Source organism: Dioscorea cayenensis, unplaced genomic scaffold, assembly GCF_009730915.1.
Source record: "Dioscorea cayenensis subsp. rotundata cultivar TDr96_F1 unplaced genomic scaffold, TDr96_F1_v2_PseudoChromosome.rev07_lg8_w22 25.fasta BLBR01000431.1, whole genome shotgun sequence".
Classification (NCBI taxonomy): domain Eukaryota; kingdom Viridiplantae; phylum Streptophyta; class Magnoliopsida; order Dioscoreales; family Dioscoreaceae; genus Dioscorea; species Dioscorea cayenensis.
The window spans coordinates 49394-65821 of NW_024086822.1; the positions used below are offsets into that span (position 1 = coordinate 49394).

At 38.5% G+C, this 16428-nt stretch overlaps 1 protein-coding gene and 1 pseudogene across 1 annotated transcript; both read right to left on the bottom strand.

Annotated features, from left to right (window-relative positions):
* Nucleotides 1–327: 327 nt before the first annotated feature.
* LOC120254374 lies at nt 328–451 on the bottom strand (annotated as a pseudogene).
* A 560-nt stretch (nt 452–1011) lies between these two features.
* LOC120254370 (putative disease resistance protein RGA3) lies at nt 1012–2019 on the bottom strand. The gene has a single exon (XM_039262477.1). It carries the CDS (start codon nt 2017–2019, stop codon nt 1012–1014), a length of 1008 nt encoding a protein of 335 aa, XP_039118411.1.
* Nucleotides 2020–16428: the final 14409 nt, after the last annotated feature.

Here is a 16428-nt window from a genome sequence, read left to right on the forward strand (position 1 = left end):
GAAACCAAATGATCAAAATAAGTGGAATCACTATTAAAAAAAAACAAAAATAAAATAAAATCAACAAAGAAGATCCCAAAAAAATTAAGGAAAAAACCCCATAATTAGATACACCCAAAGTGCTAGCTAAAAATTTTTCAAACAAATGAAAAATGGCTCTACAAACGCTTAGATCTCTCAAAATAAAAATAAATAAAAAGAAAAAAATCCCCTAATTATCAAAAATAATTTCAGAAAACCTGAAAAATTCCTCAAAAAGAAGCTTAGATTTCTCGAGAGAGAGATCCCGATCATGGCCAGCAGGTTTTCCTCAGATCAAGCTCCGGTGGCGAGTGCTGAAGGTCCAACGGCAGTGAAGCAATGCAGAACCACATTCATAAAAAAATCTATCCATAATCTAAAAACTTAGAATCACTACACTTGATCTTAGCCAAAAGGCCGAGAAAGGTATATTAAAACCCTAGAAATCTAAGGGCAAAAGGAAAACCAATTCCGGCGCCTCAACATCGGCCGGAGACCGGAGGGAATGAAGGGAAGACTGAGGGGTTTAGGACTCACTGGCGGCGGTGCTTCGGTGCGTCGAAGATTAGCGCCTGGCGGCGATCGTGTGAGTGAGTGCTCGGCAGCGCGGCGATGCGGCGAAGATCAACACCCGGCGGCGTGTAAGTGAGAGAGAGAGAGAGAGAGAGAGAGGGTTTTTTAAATTTGAGGGGGTTTTTGTAAACCGGTTGAATAGTTTAATAAAAAAAAAATAAAACATAATTATGGAGTCGGTTTTTAAAAACCCCCTCTAATAAACTGCTTCTAAAATTGAAAATTGGTGTAGTGCGTGGTATATCCCATATTTTATTCTCTAACACAGTTTGCCATTGACTTTCTTTGCTCTTGGAATGCATGATACTCCCCGTTACTTTTATTGCAAGAGGTAATCCTTTGCACTTCCTAACAATCTTTTTACCTATCTGTACCAATTTCGGTTGTCTTGATACACTTGAGGTGAATGCTCTTTGTTCAAACAAAGCCCAGGAGCTTTCTTCTGATAAACCCCTGTAGAGGATAAGGTTTTCTTGCACCCATTATCCTTGAGTAGTTCTCGTTGCGTGTGGTTACTAAAATTCTGCTTCCTTCTGCTCCATCAAGAAGCAGCTGTCTAAGTGCATCCCACTTCATGTGATTTTCATTCCAAACATCATCCAATACAAGCAGATACCTCTTCTGCCCCAGGAGCTGCCGTAGATCACGCTGTAGCACCTCCATGTTTGTATGATCATAAGATTTCTCAGAGGAAGCGAGCATGATGTTTCTAGCAAGCTTTGGCACATCATAATCATCAAAGACACATACCCATATGCGCAGTTGGAAGTGATTCTTCACATTTTCATCTCCATAGATCAACTGAGCAAGTGTTGTCTTGCCTAAACCGCCCATACCGACTATGGAAACCACTGCTACTTTCTCTTCAAAATGGTCATGTATCAGCATCTGCACTATTTCTTTTTTATTTTCATCTCTGCCGATCACATCTGATTCAGGTACATAGGAATGTGTTTGTGGCCTATTCCTCCAAGGCCTGTCGCTGTTGTTGTTTTTGTTGTCGACAACATTAAAATTGAAGGTATGCATCTCCTCTACGACATCATCTATTCTTTTGTTGATGCTTTTAAGTTTATCCCCCAGCTGAAGTTGAAACAGGAGTGGGTTATGATGAAGAGAGAAAAAGTCACGCACCTTGCTTTTCAAGGAACCATAAAACTCGGCCTTGCGCTGGATGAGCAGGACATGTGTGTTGGCCTGGTCAAGAATGTCCTCAGCATCATAGGCAACATCTCTGAGCAGCATCAGCCAGGACCTGACAGCCTGTTCCATGAGCTGCCGCTGGATTTGAAGTAAATACCTGCGGAGCTTCTCCAGCTGCCCATCAACTCCTCCCCAAATTGGGCCCAGATATCGAAATACAGAAGGTGCTGTCAACTTGATGATCAGTCCTAAGACTGTTGAGAGAATCGCTTCCACGGCCATTGTTCCCGATGAGAGGCGAGAGAGAGAGAGAGAGAGAGAGAGAGAGAGAGAGAGAGAGTTGACTGTACACACTTCTTGACGGGATATTATCACGAGACCATTCCGGTAATACATTAAACACGTAAACAAGTTTAGAACCACTCATATCCATAAATGTCATATTTCAGATTTATGATAATTAATATAAATAATAAAATATATAATGACGATATAAATTATTTAATAGGATAAATTATTTTAGAAGTCTTTTGTTTTAAAATTGACCAATTAATCTATGCATTTATTTTAATTATCAGTATTTTTTTTTTATTTTTTTAGAAGTCTTTTGTTTTAAAATTGACCAAGTATCCACCCAAATTAAAATTTTCTTGAATTATCCACAAGCGAATGTTCTAAATTTACACATCAATGGCTGTGCAAGATTAATTACATCCACTTGAATATCATGGCATGAATCCTCTCATAATCAAGATGAAAACATCATAGTAATATGGCTCATTTTACCTTCCCAAGATGATTCTCCAATGATTATCAATTATTATCCAAAGACATTGCAACAACATGCCACTCAAAATTATTCTCAGTTTCAAGGAGGATTAGGACATCATCAAACTATAAGAAATGTTGTTCCTCAAAATTTTTAAAGCATATCTTGCCACCCAAAGCTCATATCAATACTCCAACCACTTTAAACAGGGCCAAGGACAAGCACAATTTAACTTCACAAACTATTTTGGCATCCAGAGATGTCAATAAATCACACCTAACTAAAAAGTGTTGTACCAAATGCAACTTTCTAGAATTCAGAACATTGAAGAAAACAAAATGGGTCTAATGCACAAATGATGTCCATAAGTAGATAACATCATATCGCAACTCAATGTGATATACACAATTAACAAATGTATAATCCAAAGGATGGCAATGAACCAATAGCTTAGCATATGAGTCATGTCAAATACGAGAAGCAAAATGACAAGCCAAGGTTGTTTTTAAAGAGAGATACCACACACACCATTTGACTTTGGCACAAGACTTACTTTGGGGTAGAAGAAAGCATTTCCTTTTGAAGGATCAAATAATCCACAAGATACTTAATGCTCAAGCTACACAATCATGGGTGATGGCAGATGACCAAAAGGTTTTTTTTTCCCACTAAAAAGAATGGCACAAAGTGATTACTCTTAAAGAAAAAATCAAAATCAATGTAATCATCAGTAACATAAGGTGAATTAAAGCTAGCGGATCTACTATATAAATCAAAGTCATTCAAGGCATGGAAACTAGACTAAGGCTCAAGATGCTCTTTTAAGGGCAAATCTGGAAGTGAGGTGGCAATATAGGATCAATCAAGTGATTAAAACCCATTTCCGATGTCATTAACTCGATATGGGTTCAAATTCTAAACAACACTTCAGGTTTAACACTTCTATCTAACACACGTACTAAGACCACTAAATGAAATAAAAAAAGACCGAATCTCTCTGATACCACTTTATTTGTTACACCCTGAACCCGGCTCGCCGGACCCGGTACGCAGACAAACGGCCGTAGACCAATAAGGTGTGATCCCTATAGGCCTGCAAGGCCTCAGAATCTAATTCAGAACAGGTAAATCTATAACAACCCAACTGAGTTACAGGATTACAAACTCTACAAAGTACAGAATACCGGGATACAGAAGTCCAAAATACAAAATACACGAATACAGGGATAGACAATAATAAGAACACAAAATTTACAATAGGATAAGACAACATCTACAGACAATCTTTCAAGATCCACGCCAGTCTATCACTCATGATCTGAAAAGGATTTAAAGAAAATCCATGAGCTCACTAGCCTAGTAAGTAATCCAGAAATTGTTTTAAAACAACAGGGTTTACAAATCTCCATTTCAGATATTAAGAATAATTCAAAGTTCAAACATAGTTTAAACAAATACAAAATAAATAATTCAACAGAGGTATAGTTCTTAAGTAATAACGCTATTCAAGATAATTGAAATCAAAAGAATACCAGATTTCATAACTGCGAATAATAATTCGCCAGAAATGAGCATAGGTCTTCAAAACATAATTTAAACAAAACAAAATACAAGTTGAAATATTCCAATAAAGAATATTTCCAAATATGATTTACCGGAATTCAAAACCCTGAAATACGATATCAAAAATGCAAAAATTTCAAGGCAGGACAAATATTTGTGTTTTTGCAGAAAATCAAAATCAAAAGGGCAAAACCAAAAAGTAACAGATTCAAGTTTATGTCTCCAAATTCACTATAGATGCCACAAGTCATTTGTTTATCCTCGGTGACCCGAGCCAGAATAACAGAGATCATTTATTTATCCTCGGTGACCAGAGACTGAATATCAGGTGGCCGTTGATTTTTCAGCAAACGGACACAGTGCGAAACTACAGTCTCATTTTCCAGAACTTCTTGTCGACAAGGTCAGGGTTTAACCCCCCACTGACAGGGTTGCATATCACTAATTTGGAGACGAAAACATTCATAAACAAAATATTTGCAGAGTACAAGTTCAGAAATTCCCAAATTTTTTTCAAGCTCGCATATATTTAGAAATATTGATCAAATTCAAAATTCCACTTTAGGGAAAATAAAAAGATAAACAAAAATTTACTATAAATTAAATTAACAAAATTTAAATCCTTCAAACATCCACTGTTATCCAAAGTCAAAAGAATAATTTAAAATACTGAGTATAAAATCAATGGTAATCAAATAATCAATAAACAATTAAATAAGGAAAATACATATATTCCACAAATGATTAAGCATAGCTAGAAAATAATTAAATATCTAAATAAACCACTTATAAAATTTCAGAAATTTTATAATCTCAAAGTACGAAATTTTACCAATGGATTACTTACTTGTAAAAGAAAATCTTTTAGACTACATGACTCCAATCGACACTAATAGTGACTTCCTTGGAGGGTCCTATGATTAAAGACATCAAACTATAACAACAATTTGGGGAAAAGTTTGAGAACAATTCTAGCATAATAAAGGATAATAAGGCATAACTAAACAACCTTATTCCCATTACAAAAATTTCTAACAAGGAAGTGCATGAGAACATAGCACACAAGCAAACAAAAAGAGGAACTTAACAACCCAGGTATAAGCTATCAAACATGCTAGTATGACTAAATGAACAAGAACTAGATAATAGCTTAACAAATCATGCATGGTATATCAAGCCTGCAGGTTGGGGTGAGTGTGTAAAATCCCCTATAGGTTCGGAAAACCATGCAACTCCACTCACATTCTCACTTACTCCAAATATATATATATATATATATATTATCACCATAAGGCTCATGAAAACAAGTATATACATATATGATTATAGTACAATATCACAAAACCAAAGGAAGCCAAAACATAAAGAGGATGTCTTTAACACTCTCAAATTCAAGGCTTAAAACTTAAGCGTGCTCCTACAAAATCATTACTTATAAACCCATAAATGGTTGGAACCTGAGATTTACACCTAAGTTTAAGTGTGTGGAAATGCTCAAGGTTGCACTACAAAAATTTGAGCATGTGTACAAACAATCATGAAAACCAACCATCATAAGGGTATTGCCATTACCTAAACTACCAACCTAAAAACTTAACATTTTCCAAATATATATGCAAGCATTAAAAGGGCACTAAAACAAGAACAACAACATGCTAAAGGGCAATACTATCAAGTAGAAGGAAGACTTACTTGGTGTGATGAGTTGAAGGAACTACACTATCAAGGTGGCAGCCATTAAGGAGAGAAACAAGGTTTCTCTTGAAGGTAGGTTTAAAGAGAAAAGTGGTGACCAAGTCCGGGTTATCCGCGGCTCACAAGCTTTCAAGAAATCCCATGATCATTTGATTAAGTAATGCAAAAAAGGGAAGAAATAACCAATGGATTTGCATCTTGAGAGCAAGAATGCCTTAGTTTGGATCGAGACATGCACTCCATCTACTTTCACTCTCTTAAAGGACTGCACTCACTTCTTGCTAAAGAGCTCTAATATGGAGAACTTTCTCAGTTGTCTCCAATGCTCACCGGAGTTTCGAAGGTCGAAAGTTTTCCGATCCTGGAATATCTCTCTCTCTCTCTCTCTCTCTCTCTCTCTCTCTCTCTCTCTTTTACAGAAAATATGTAGCAGATGGGGTGGGTTGCTAATGGCTTTGCCTCAACATGCAACCAACAAGATGGCAACAAAAAGTCCACAAAACAAGGCTTAATACAAGGCTTTTGCATGGAAAGAAGGCCAGGAATACAGCTTCAAATGTGGTTTACACGTGAATGGAGACAAAAAGCTAGGGCCCACATTTGTTTTAAAGGATGTCTTCATAAGCCACCTCTTTGTAAAAATTTTAATAAAATCTCACAATTGATTTTCTTTTAATGTATAAAAAATGAAAGCTAACACAAATACAAACTTAAGATATACAATTAAAACATCAACCGGAGGTGGAGCAAACAATACAACACATCGAATACAAAAATGAAAAGATATAGCACAATTGATTTTTTTTATTAATTTTTTTCAAAGCATATCAATAGTAATTCTTTTCTTAAACAATTGAATAAATCACAATTTTCTTAAAAATAATATAGATTCTGAGACTATGAAAAGAAACTAACAAATTAAAAAACATATATAAAAGATCAAAACTCGACACAAGTGGTGAGATTTGTCTCATCATAATACTATTAATATATTCTTCATTTTATATTTTTAAGTAATAAATGGTGCAATATATATATATATATATATATATATTTGACAAAGTGGATAACTACATATATTAATAGAGAAGTAGAGAGAACACAACGAGAAGCAGAAGGAAGCATAACAGGGTACAAACACTATCTGACCAAAGCAACAAATAAAGTCTACTAGCCGTTGAGTATACAGGTGAAATAAGAACCACATAATGTTGAATAACACAATAGCTCAACCTAGAAAGGGGGAGAGGTCCCTAAGAAAGCTCGAGGGTACGAGAGCTACAAAGTGACTGGTCGAGCTATCTCTCTGGTCCATTAGGGGCTACTTGGCTCACCCTTCCTAGGTTATGCAAACTTCAGGCTTCTCTTGATCTTGCTGACAAACTCATCTAGCTTTTGCTCTTGCACTACAAACATCCAAGAAATTAACATATAAGAAACTTTACAAATAGCTGAATAAGCAAGACAAAAACATGCATAAAAAATTCGTTGATTCCTTTCAATCCAAATGTTCCAAAGTATAAGTTTCCTTTGAGGGCCCTCTAAAGTGTGTCCTCCATAGGTCCCACAGATTAGTAGGAGATGTAGGAGTATCTGTTGGGCCTAGCTGCCGACAAAAATGAAGCCAGATTTGCATTGCAAAGGGACAATGGAGCAATAATGGTTTGAGGAGTCAATATCTGCATAACATAGGATGCAAGTAGTAGTTGGAAGCTCGTTGCATCTTCCTTTGGCAGGTTCTTCAAGGTGATTTGTAATGAACTAATCCCAAAGTGTATAGATCATCAAGTAATAATGTTTGTGTGAGTAGAGTTGTCGTATCCACAAGGACTAAAGATCACTAGTACTAACTTTATCCTTGTTATCTAACTAGAAGTCAAGTTGTAGAAAAGTGAATTGCAAACTAAAATTCAAAATTAATAAGAACTAAGATCATTTTTTTGAAGAAGTGATTAACCAATCAAATCAAAGAGATGTAGGATAAGATTTCACTTGGGATTAATGAAATAAAGTGATTTCAATTAACATGGATTGCACCTAAGTGTTATTGAACCGAGGGGATTCGAGAATATATCTAGTGCTATCTCGAGATGCCTCAATACATAATCCTGTACTACAATAGAATTAAATCTCCTTAAATTCTACTTTCATACGATTGCAATGAGATCTAGGAAACCCCTATTTAGGAATCGGAGCTCTCACTACGACTATCCTAACTGGAAGAATCTAAGCGGCCTATCTCTATAGCACGCTAATGATTCCCTTCATCTATGGATGATCCTAACACAATGAATCTCTCAATATCAATCATGCAATCATAATGAATAAACCACTCTCGTTATGCTAATTCAACAAGATAAAAACATAAATGAACCCAAAGATCTGATGGAAATATACATCAAGAGCAATATGAAAGTGAAAATATCCCAAGTTATATCAAATCAGAACACCCAAGGAAGTTAGCCCTCCATTGGGGTGATGTTCATCTCAAAACAAAGGAAACATTGCATTAGAACAAACTCCATGAAAGAAAAAAACCCTCTTCCAATGTCTTCAACAATAGTGAGTGATGTGAGCTGATATCGTCGCCAAAGATAGTCACTTTGGTGACTCCCTCAAACTTTCTCTTTTTCTTTATCCTAGCTCCAAAACCCTACCCATCATTTAGAAAAAATCTCCCAAAAGTTAGCCTCCCTCAATACTTTTTTTAGGTTTCCTTTTATACCCCAGAAATCAGGTAAGTACATGGGAAAGTACATGGGCATGTACTTTGCCTATGTAACTCTTAGGAAACTTTAGAACATGAATTCTAGAGTTACATGGGCATATAGTTCAGTGGCTGCCCGGTACTTCTCTAGAAAATCCTTTTAGTCATTCTTAGGATTTACACGGGTATGTACATAGACGTGTAGTTTGGCCGTGTATTTCTCTAGACTCTTGATTTGCTCGAGCTAGGGTATGCGGCTATGGACACATCCATGTTTTTGGTTCATGTATTTCTCTAGAATTCCTCATTACCAATGCTTAAGAGGTACAGAGCAAGCATATGGCCGTGCACTTTGCTCGTGTTATGGACCCCGCCAACATTTGTGGACCTACTCCTTTTCATTAAAGCCTAGTTAGGTTGCTAAGCTTTTAGTTTACTCCCTTAATCCCTTCTTCTTCTTGTCACCTTGCTGGGAGAGTCTTGTGGAGAATGGAAATTCTGGAGGGATTCCCGGACTCCCATCCCATCCATGTCGCCAACCAAGCATTTACCTCCTTTGAACATCCTTCTCTCCATCCCTCTCTTCTCCAATCCCCCACTCCACCTTGCTCTCTTGAGAAAGTTGAGGAGAATTTAGTACCATCGGCGGAGCTCAAACTTCTACCGGAGATCTTAACGACCAGAGACGAGGCTAAGGAGATCAATGAACCATGATGCTCCCTCAAGTCTAGGTAGGTGTCTTTCTCTCTTGTTGGTGGTAGAGTTGGTGCTTGAGTAGTATAAGAAACTTGCTTGAATCCAAGTTTATAGCATGTTTGTAGACTAAATTCAGGTGTGAAGCATGTTTGGAAGCTTTTAGTTGCATGGTATTAGTGGGTGGTGATCTTAGTACAAAGCTTGTTCATGTTAGCTATCTTTGGCCTTTGTGTACACTCACCTTGTTGGCATTTATGCTTTTGTTTTCTTGAAGAGCTGCACTCTTTGATGGATTTTTTGGACTTGTTCATGCATGAAACCCTATCTTCTTTATGCTGGACAACACCTTGGTGTCTAGTGATTAATTGTAGTTCATGACCTTGAATGTACATATATACTCACATGCATGGAACCACCTCTATATATATACATATATGTTTGAAACCACTCCTACATGTGTAGGAAACCATGTTCTCATTTGCATGAAACCATATGTTTACACCCTTGAATGCTAGCTTGCATGATCCATGCATTGGTGTATGGTTTTACATGCATATGCCTGCCCTTATATATATAGATTATATTTATTTAATGTGTGTGCATGTGTGCATTACAATAGTTCTTAAGTGGCCTGCATCCTGGTTGTGATAATGTGAAATTATATATGCATTGGCATAGTTAAACCACTACGTTGGTAGAGCTTGAGTTGTGTTCAATTAATTATAGCTTTTGATGCTTTGCTTTTGTTGCTTCCTTTGAATCTATGAGTTCTAAATTGTAGTTAGAAAGACCATGCTTTGTAGTAGAGTGTTGGTATTTTAGACTAGCTTATCTTTAGCCTTTGTGATTGAACTCTTCCAAGTATTCATGTCTATTTTCGTTTGGTTCTCCCCTTGGGTTATAGGACCACCTTGAGAAGATAACCTTGAATTTCTATTGGAATTAGGAGATCATCAAGTAAGTAATCCCTTGAACTCTTGTATTGAACATTTTATTATTTTGGTTTATTTTCATATAAATTTCTGAAATTTATTTGTGATTATTCGTTGAAACTATTTTTAGGAATGACATCTTATTTTATGACTTTAGTTTCTAGGATTGGTTGAACCATGGTGTTATTACCTTGCCAAAATTTCTATATGTTTATTTTCCCCTATTACTTCCAATTATTTTGACAAAGCATTTATCCTTTCACTAATCCTATTTATTACCAATAACTAGATTTTTAAGATTTAATAAGCACTTGAATTTTTATGTCCACCTGCCATTAGCTTTGGTTATTTATTTATTATTTGGTTATTTATTTATCCTTTAACCTGTCCACCTTCCATTAGCTTTGGTTATTTATTTATCCTTTAACATGTCCACTTGCCTTTATATTTTGCTTATCTTCATTTTGAAATTGTGATCATCTATGTTCTAGCATCAATTCTTTTTGCAATTATTTATCTAGTTATTTTGGAAATAAGTGGGCTATATTCTTGGAATGATGAGATACATTAAATCTTGTATCTTCACTCTTTGGTATTTCGATATATTAATAATTATGCATTAATTCCACCCTTGTGATTATTTGAATAATTTTTTTTTTTTGGTTTCACTGTTAATTATGCTTGTGGTATTTTATTTTAATTGGTTAATCATTTTTTTCTTGAAATTTTCAATATTTCTATGTACGTGTGAGCTTGAAAACTGTCGGATTCTTTTTTGGAAATTAGTACATTGCAAACATTTTTGTATTTGAATATTTTGATCTCCAAAAGAGCAATATGCAACCCAATCAATGGGGGGTTAAACATTGACCTTATCGATACGAAATTCTGGAAAATGAGACTGCAGTTTCGCACCGTATCCGTTCGGTGAAATAATCAACGACCATCTGTTATTCAATCTCGAGTCACCGAGGGTAAATAAATAACCTTTCTTATTCTGGCTTGGGTAACCGAGGGTAAACAAATGACCTCTGGCATCTATAGTAAATTTGGAGACATACGTTGGAATCTATTAATTATTTGTTGTTTTGTCCTTTTGATTTTGATTTTCTACAAAGACACAAACTTTTTGTCCTGCCTTGTAGTTTCTGTAGTTTTGATATCGCACTTTTGGTTTTCAATTTTTGGTGAATGGCATATTTGGAAATATTCTTTTATTAGAATATCATACTCTGTGTTTTGTTAAATTATTATTTTGGAGATTTGTATTATTTTGAAAATTCGGTATACTTGAAAACACACTTCTAAAATTTCTGTTTTAGTCTAACTATGGTTTGGAGACTTATGCTCATATATAGAAAATTTTCTAAATTTTTGGATTTATAGCTTTGAAATCTGGTATTGTTATGATTACAGTGTTCTTGAATAGTGGTATTACTTAAGAACTATACCTCTGTTAGATTATTTATTTTGTATTGTTTAAACTATGTTTAAACTTTTAATTATTCTTAATATTTGAAATTGAGATTTATAAACTCTGTTGTTTTAAATAAATTTCTGAATTACTTACTGGGCTAGAGAGCTCATGGATTTGTTTTAAATCCTTTTCAAATCAAGAGTGGTAGACCGGTGTGGATCTTGAAAGATAGTCTGTAGATGTTGTCTTGTTCTGTTGTAAAATTTGAATTCTTGTCATTGTCTGTCCCTGTATTCTTGTACTTTGAATTTTAGACTTCTTGGATCCTTGCATTGTATACTCTATAGAGTCTGTAACCCTGCAACTCAGTCGGTTGTTTTAGTTTTTGTTTTGTCCCAGAATCGAGTGTCGAGGGCCTTGCAAGTCTCTTTGGGTTCCCGTCCTGTGGATCTGTGGTCGTTTGTCTGCACATCGAGTCTGGCAAGCCGGGTTCAGGGCGTGACATGTGTATTCTTTTGAATGCTATTTTTGGCTTTGTTTTACTCCCGATGTCATGCTTTGGTTTGAGTTGTGTTTATATTGGCCTAAAAGTATAGATGGAACAAACTGAGTACTAATTCACTCTTAAAAATACTTTTGAGGACAAGTTTAAGTGCATAAGATAGTATTAGCATTTATATAATATAGCAATTATCATGCATCTTCCCATCCATTCGTCAAACCAAAAACGAGTAGGGAAAGGTTCCAAAAAGGAGGCAAAAGAGGCCTAACAACTGGTATGTAGCTAAGGAGGCCTCCCTAGAGGAAGGATCTATTTAAAGGTGCCTTTTGGAAATGGTTTAAAAAAATGATTACGCTGGAAGTAGTTGAATTGAATAACTAAGGATCCACACTACTTAGCTTTTGATAAGATTTTTCCACCACTACTTACCCAACAAAGGCGAGTTAAACTCTTGAATATTGAGAACCCCCTGACTTCCCAAGTCGCATGCAGCTTGCAAAGTAATTCCAATTGTCAGATCTACATCCTGCCTTATTAATGTTTGAACAACTTCATCCAAGGCTGTCTGCCGGAGAACCTGACCCTCACAGTCCAGCCCTCGCCGCATCTCCGGGTGACCGTTGGGTGGCGAGTCCGTAGGGTGCGGGGGACAGTGCCGCCAAGTCAGTCTGAAACTAGGGCCGCCGACTTCACAGTTGACTTGTTGCAATTACCAATATACAGTGCCAACCTCGTGTTGGGAGTACAGTGGCTGTAAGGACTGGGTCCCGTTTTCTTCGATTACCGCGATCTATGGATTTAGTTCGAGCACCGAGACACCCGCATCGATTGCATGGGATTTCCCACCCCACATTAAATTACATCTCCCCATCAACCCTGGCTAAGACGGGTCACGCGCACCAGACGGCCCAATATTGGCACCTCGAAGTTGACCATGCCAACTCGCGCGTTGAACCCAAGGTGGGTCCGCAAGCACCGCGTAAGTTTATCTCGTCCCTCAGAGATATCCTATCACGGTTTTCGGACATCTTCTCCTCACCATCAGGGATACCCCCCAGCGACCTCTGGATTACCGCATCCCCTTGCTTCTAGGTATGACCTCCGTCAATGTTAAACCATACCGTTACCCGTATTTCCAGAAGGCGAAGATAGAAAGGCTCGTCAGGGAGATGATCGTGGAAGGGATCATCCGCCCTAGCTCGAGCCCTTACTCGCCTCGGTCCCGCTCATCAAGAAGGCGATGGCAGTGGCGGTTCGCGTTGATTACCACGCTAGCGAATCGCGGTCACCATCGAGGACCGATTCCCCCATACCAATCATGGAGGAACTCTTCGATGAGCTCACCGGCGCACAGGTTTTCTCCAAGTTGGACCTCCGTGCCGGGTTTCATCAGGTGCGCATTCACTCTCCGGACATCGAGAAGACGACTTTCAAGACCCATGAAGGCCACTACGAGTTCCGGGTGATGCCCTTCGGCCTGACCAACGCCCAATCAACTTTCGGTGCGCTTATGAACTTGGTGTTCAAGGATGTATTGCGTCGTTTTGTGTTGGTTTTCTTCGACGACATCCTCATCTACAGTCCGGACTGGGTCAGCCATGTCGAGCACCTGCATGCAGTCTTCACCCTTCTCAGATCTCATCGGCTATTTACCAAGCAGCAGAAGTGTGAATTCGGCAGCACTGGGATCGGTTATATCGAACACAGGGTGTCTGTTCTGGGGGTCATGGTTGATCCCTCCAAAATCACGGCCATCCAAGAGTGGTCCCTTCCAAAGTCTGTCCGGGAACTACGGGCCTTCTTGGGCCTTACCGGGTACTACCGACGCTTCATCCGACATTATGCCACACTCACTATACTGCTCACCAACCTCCTTCGAAAAGAAGCCTTCGTTTAGTCGCCCGAAGCCACCACTGCTTTTCAGAACCTAAAAGCAACCATTACTACGACACCGGTCCTCCAGCTGCCCGACTTTTCTCTCCCCTTCGAGGTTCAGACCGACGCGTCTGGAAGTGGGATAGGGGCGGTGTTAGGGCGGTGTTAGCCCAAAAGGGCCGACCGATCGCCTTCTTCAGCAAGCTACTGAGTCGCAAGCTCCAAGCTTCGTCCACATACAGCCAGGAGATGTTTGCCATCACCGAATCCATCAAGAAGTGGTGACACTATCTCCTTGGGCGGCGATTCACCGTTCTCACCGACCACCAGAGCTTACGGGCCCTTCTCCACCAGACCATACAGACCCCCGAGCAGTAGTGTTGGCTCACCAAGCTGTTAGGCTACAACTTCGACATCCTCTACAAACCAGGGTCTCTGAACGGTCCCGCTGACGCTCTCCCGCCTGCACTCACCAAGCATACACACCATCTACGCAGTCACCCGCCCCGTCACAACATTATGGGATGCTTTCCAGCACAGCTACACACATCACCCTGCACTAATTAAACTCTTCCGTTCCATGCAGGACCACCCCGCCGACAATCCCCATTACTCCATTAGGGACGGCGTCCTGCTCTATAAAGGTTGCGTGCTGGTCCCTGCCGAGACTACACTCCAGCTGTTGCTACTCGCTGAGTTCCATACTTCGGCCAGCAGAGGGCATGTGGGCATCCAGTACACCTTTGTTCGATTGGCAAATGTGTTTTATTGGCCGGAGCTCCGCTGCTCGGTGAAGGAGTTCGTCAACCGCTGCGCCATCTGCGAGTCCACCAAGCCATTCAACACTACCCCTCAAGGCTTACTTCAACGGCTCACCATTCCAGACAAGATATGGAACTCCATGTCCCTCAACTTCATCACCCACTTGCCACCATCCTCTGGGAAAACAACCATCCTGGTCGTCGTCAACCGCCTGTCCAAGAACGGCCATTTCTCCGCCCTGGGCCCACAGTTTTCCGCACCCCAAGTTGCCTTTGTGTTCATCCGGGACATCGTGAGAATCCATGGGTTCCCTTCCACCATCGTATCCGACCGAGACCCCGTTTTTATGAGTGCTTTTTGGAAGGAGTTATTCTGCCTATAGGGGACGACCTTGGCAATGAGCAACGCCTACCACCCCCAAACCTACCGCCAAACGGAGGTCTTGAATCCGACGCCACCTGGGAACCACTCTAGGACTTCCGGAGGGATTTTCCAGATTTCCACCTTGAGGACAAGGTGCTTTTCCCAGGCGGACTGAATGTTGAACGTAAGAGGGTCTCGACCGGCTCCACCAAATACCGAGATTTCACCTAATGAGGGGGCTGGGCTACGACATGGATCGGGTGGTTTTGATAGCCTATCTATATGGATATGGACTTTTGAAGTTAGTTATTTTAATTAAAGTCTGTTATCTTAATTATGTACTCGGTCGTTTTGTTACAGCTGGATAGCTGACCGTTGAATTTAAGGAACTTCTGTTGAATGTGAAAGGGAGATTATCAGTTCCTGAACCCTTCTTCCCTATCTCTCTCTCTCTCTCTCTCTCTTTCCTTCCTTGTTCTTTCCCTCTCACCTCCAACCTAGGATTTCCAACATCAGTTTTTCCCCCTTTTTAATACATGTAGTTTATCTACTTTTTCAAAAATAAAAAAAAATAAAAGAATGCATATAAACTTTAAGTCTTAGGTAAAATTCTTTGACAAAGACAATGGGTATTTAATAAAGGAAATGTTCTGTTTATTATATTTTTGATGAACGAAAGAAATAAAAGAGAAATTAAAACAATAACAGTTGGAACGTGGCATCAAAAGGCATAAAATGTATCAAGCAAGCAAGCAAAACAATTGATGAAATTTGCCACCAAAAAGACAGAATTTGTTGAAATGCATTTGTTCATAACTTGACATGAGAGTACTACTACTTTAAGTAGGAACATGGCTAACTATTTATGCTTTCATGATGTTATAGACCACTTTATTCAGTTTTAATTCAGATTGAATTAATATCATTATGAAGTTAATTTAGCATAGAATTCAAACTAACAAGATATTCCAAATATAACATGTGCTAGGAGATCCCGGTCTCCTTGATGGAAGGCCTAAGGGAACATCCAAGTGGTCCACAAGTCTCCCACAGACTGTGGACAATGGTGTAATCAGAATAACTGATCAAAATAAAATTTTTCAAGAACATTGGACAAAACTAAACCATGTGAAATGGATTTTTTAAATCAATATAATTATTAATAATTGCTAAAGAAGGAACTGTTAATTAGTTTGATAATTTTCACCAAGTGTTTTGGTTCTCATAGAACACAATTGTTTGTGTTCATATGAACTAAGATGGATTCAAACGATAATATATATATATATATTCAACACAAGCATCACTAAAACTACATATGAATCAAAAGGCCAAACAATTCATGTGGGAGATAAAAGATGAGAACATGGCTCTTGTTAAACCTCACAATAATCACAAAAGGATAAATAT

Bases quoted from the DNA above. Each gene is read 5' to 3' on its own strand.
- LOC120254370 (XM_039262477.1), bottom strand. From the start codon at position 2,019: ATGGCCGTGGAAGCGATTCTCTCAACAGTCTTAGGACTGATCATCAAG.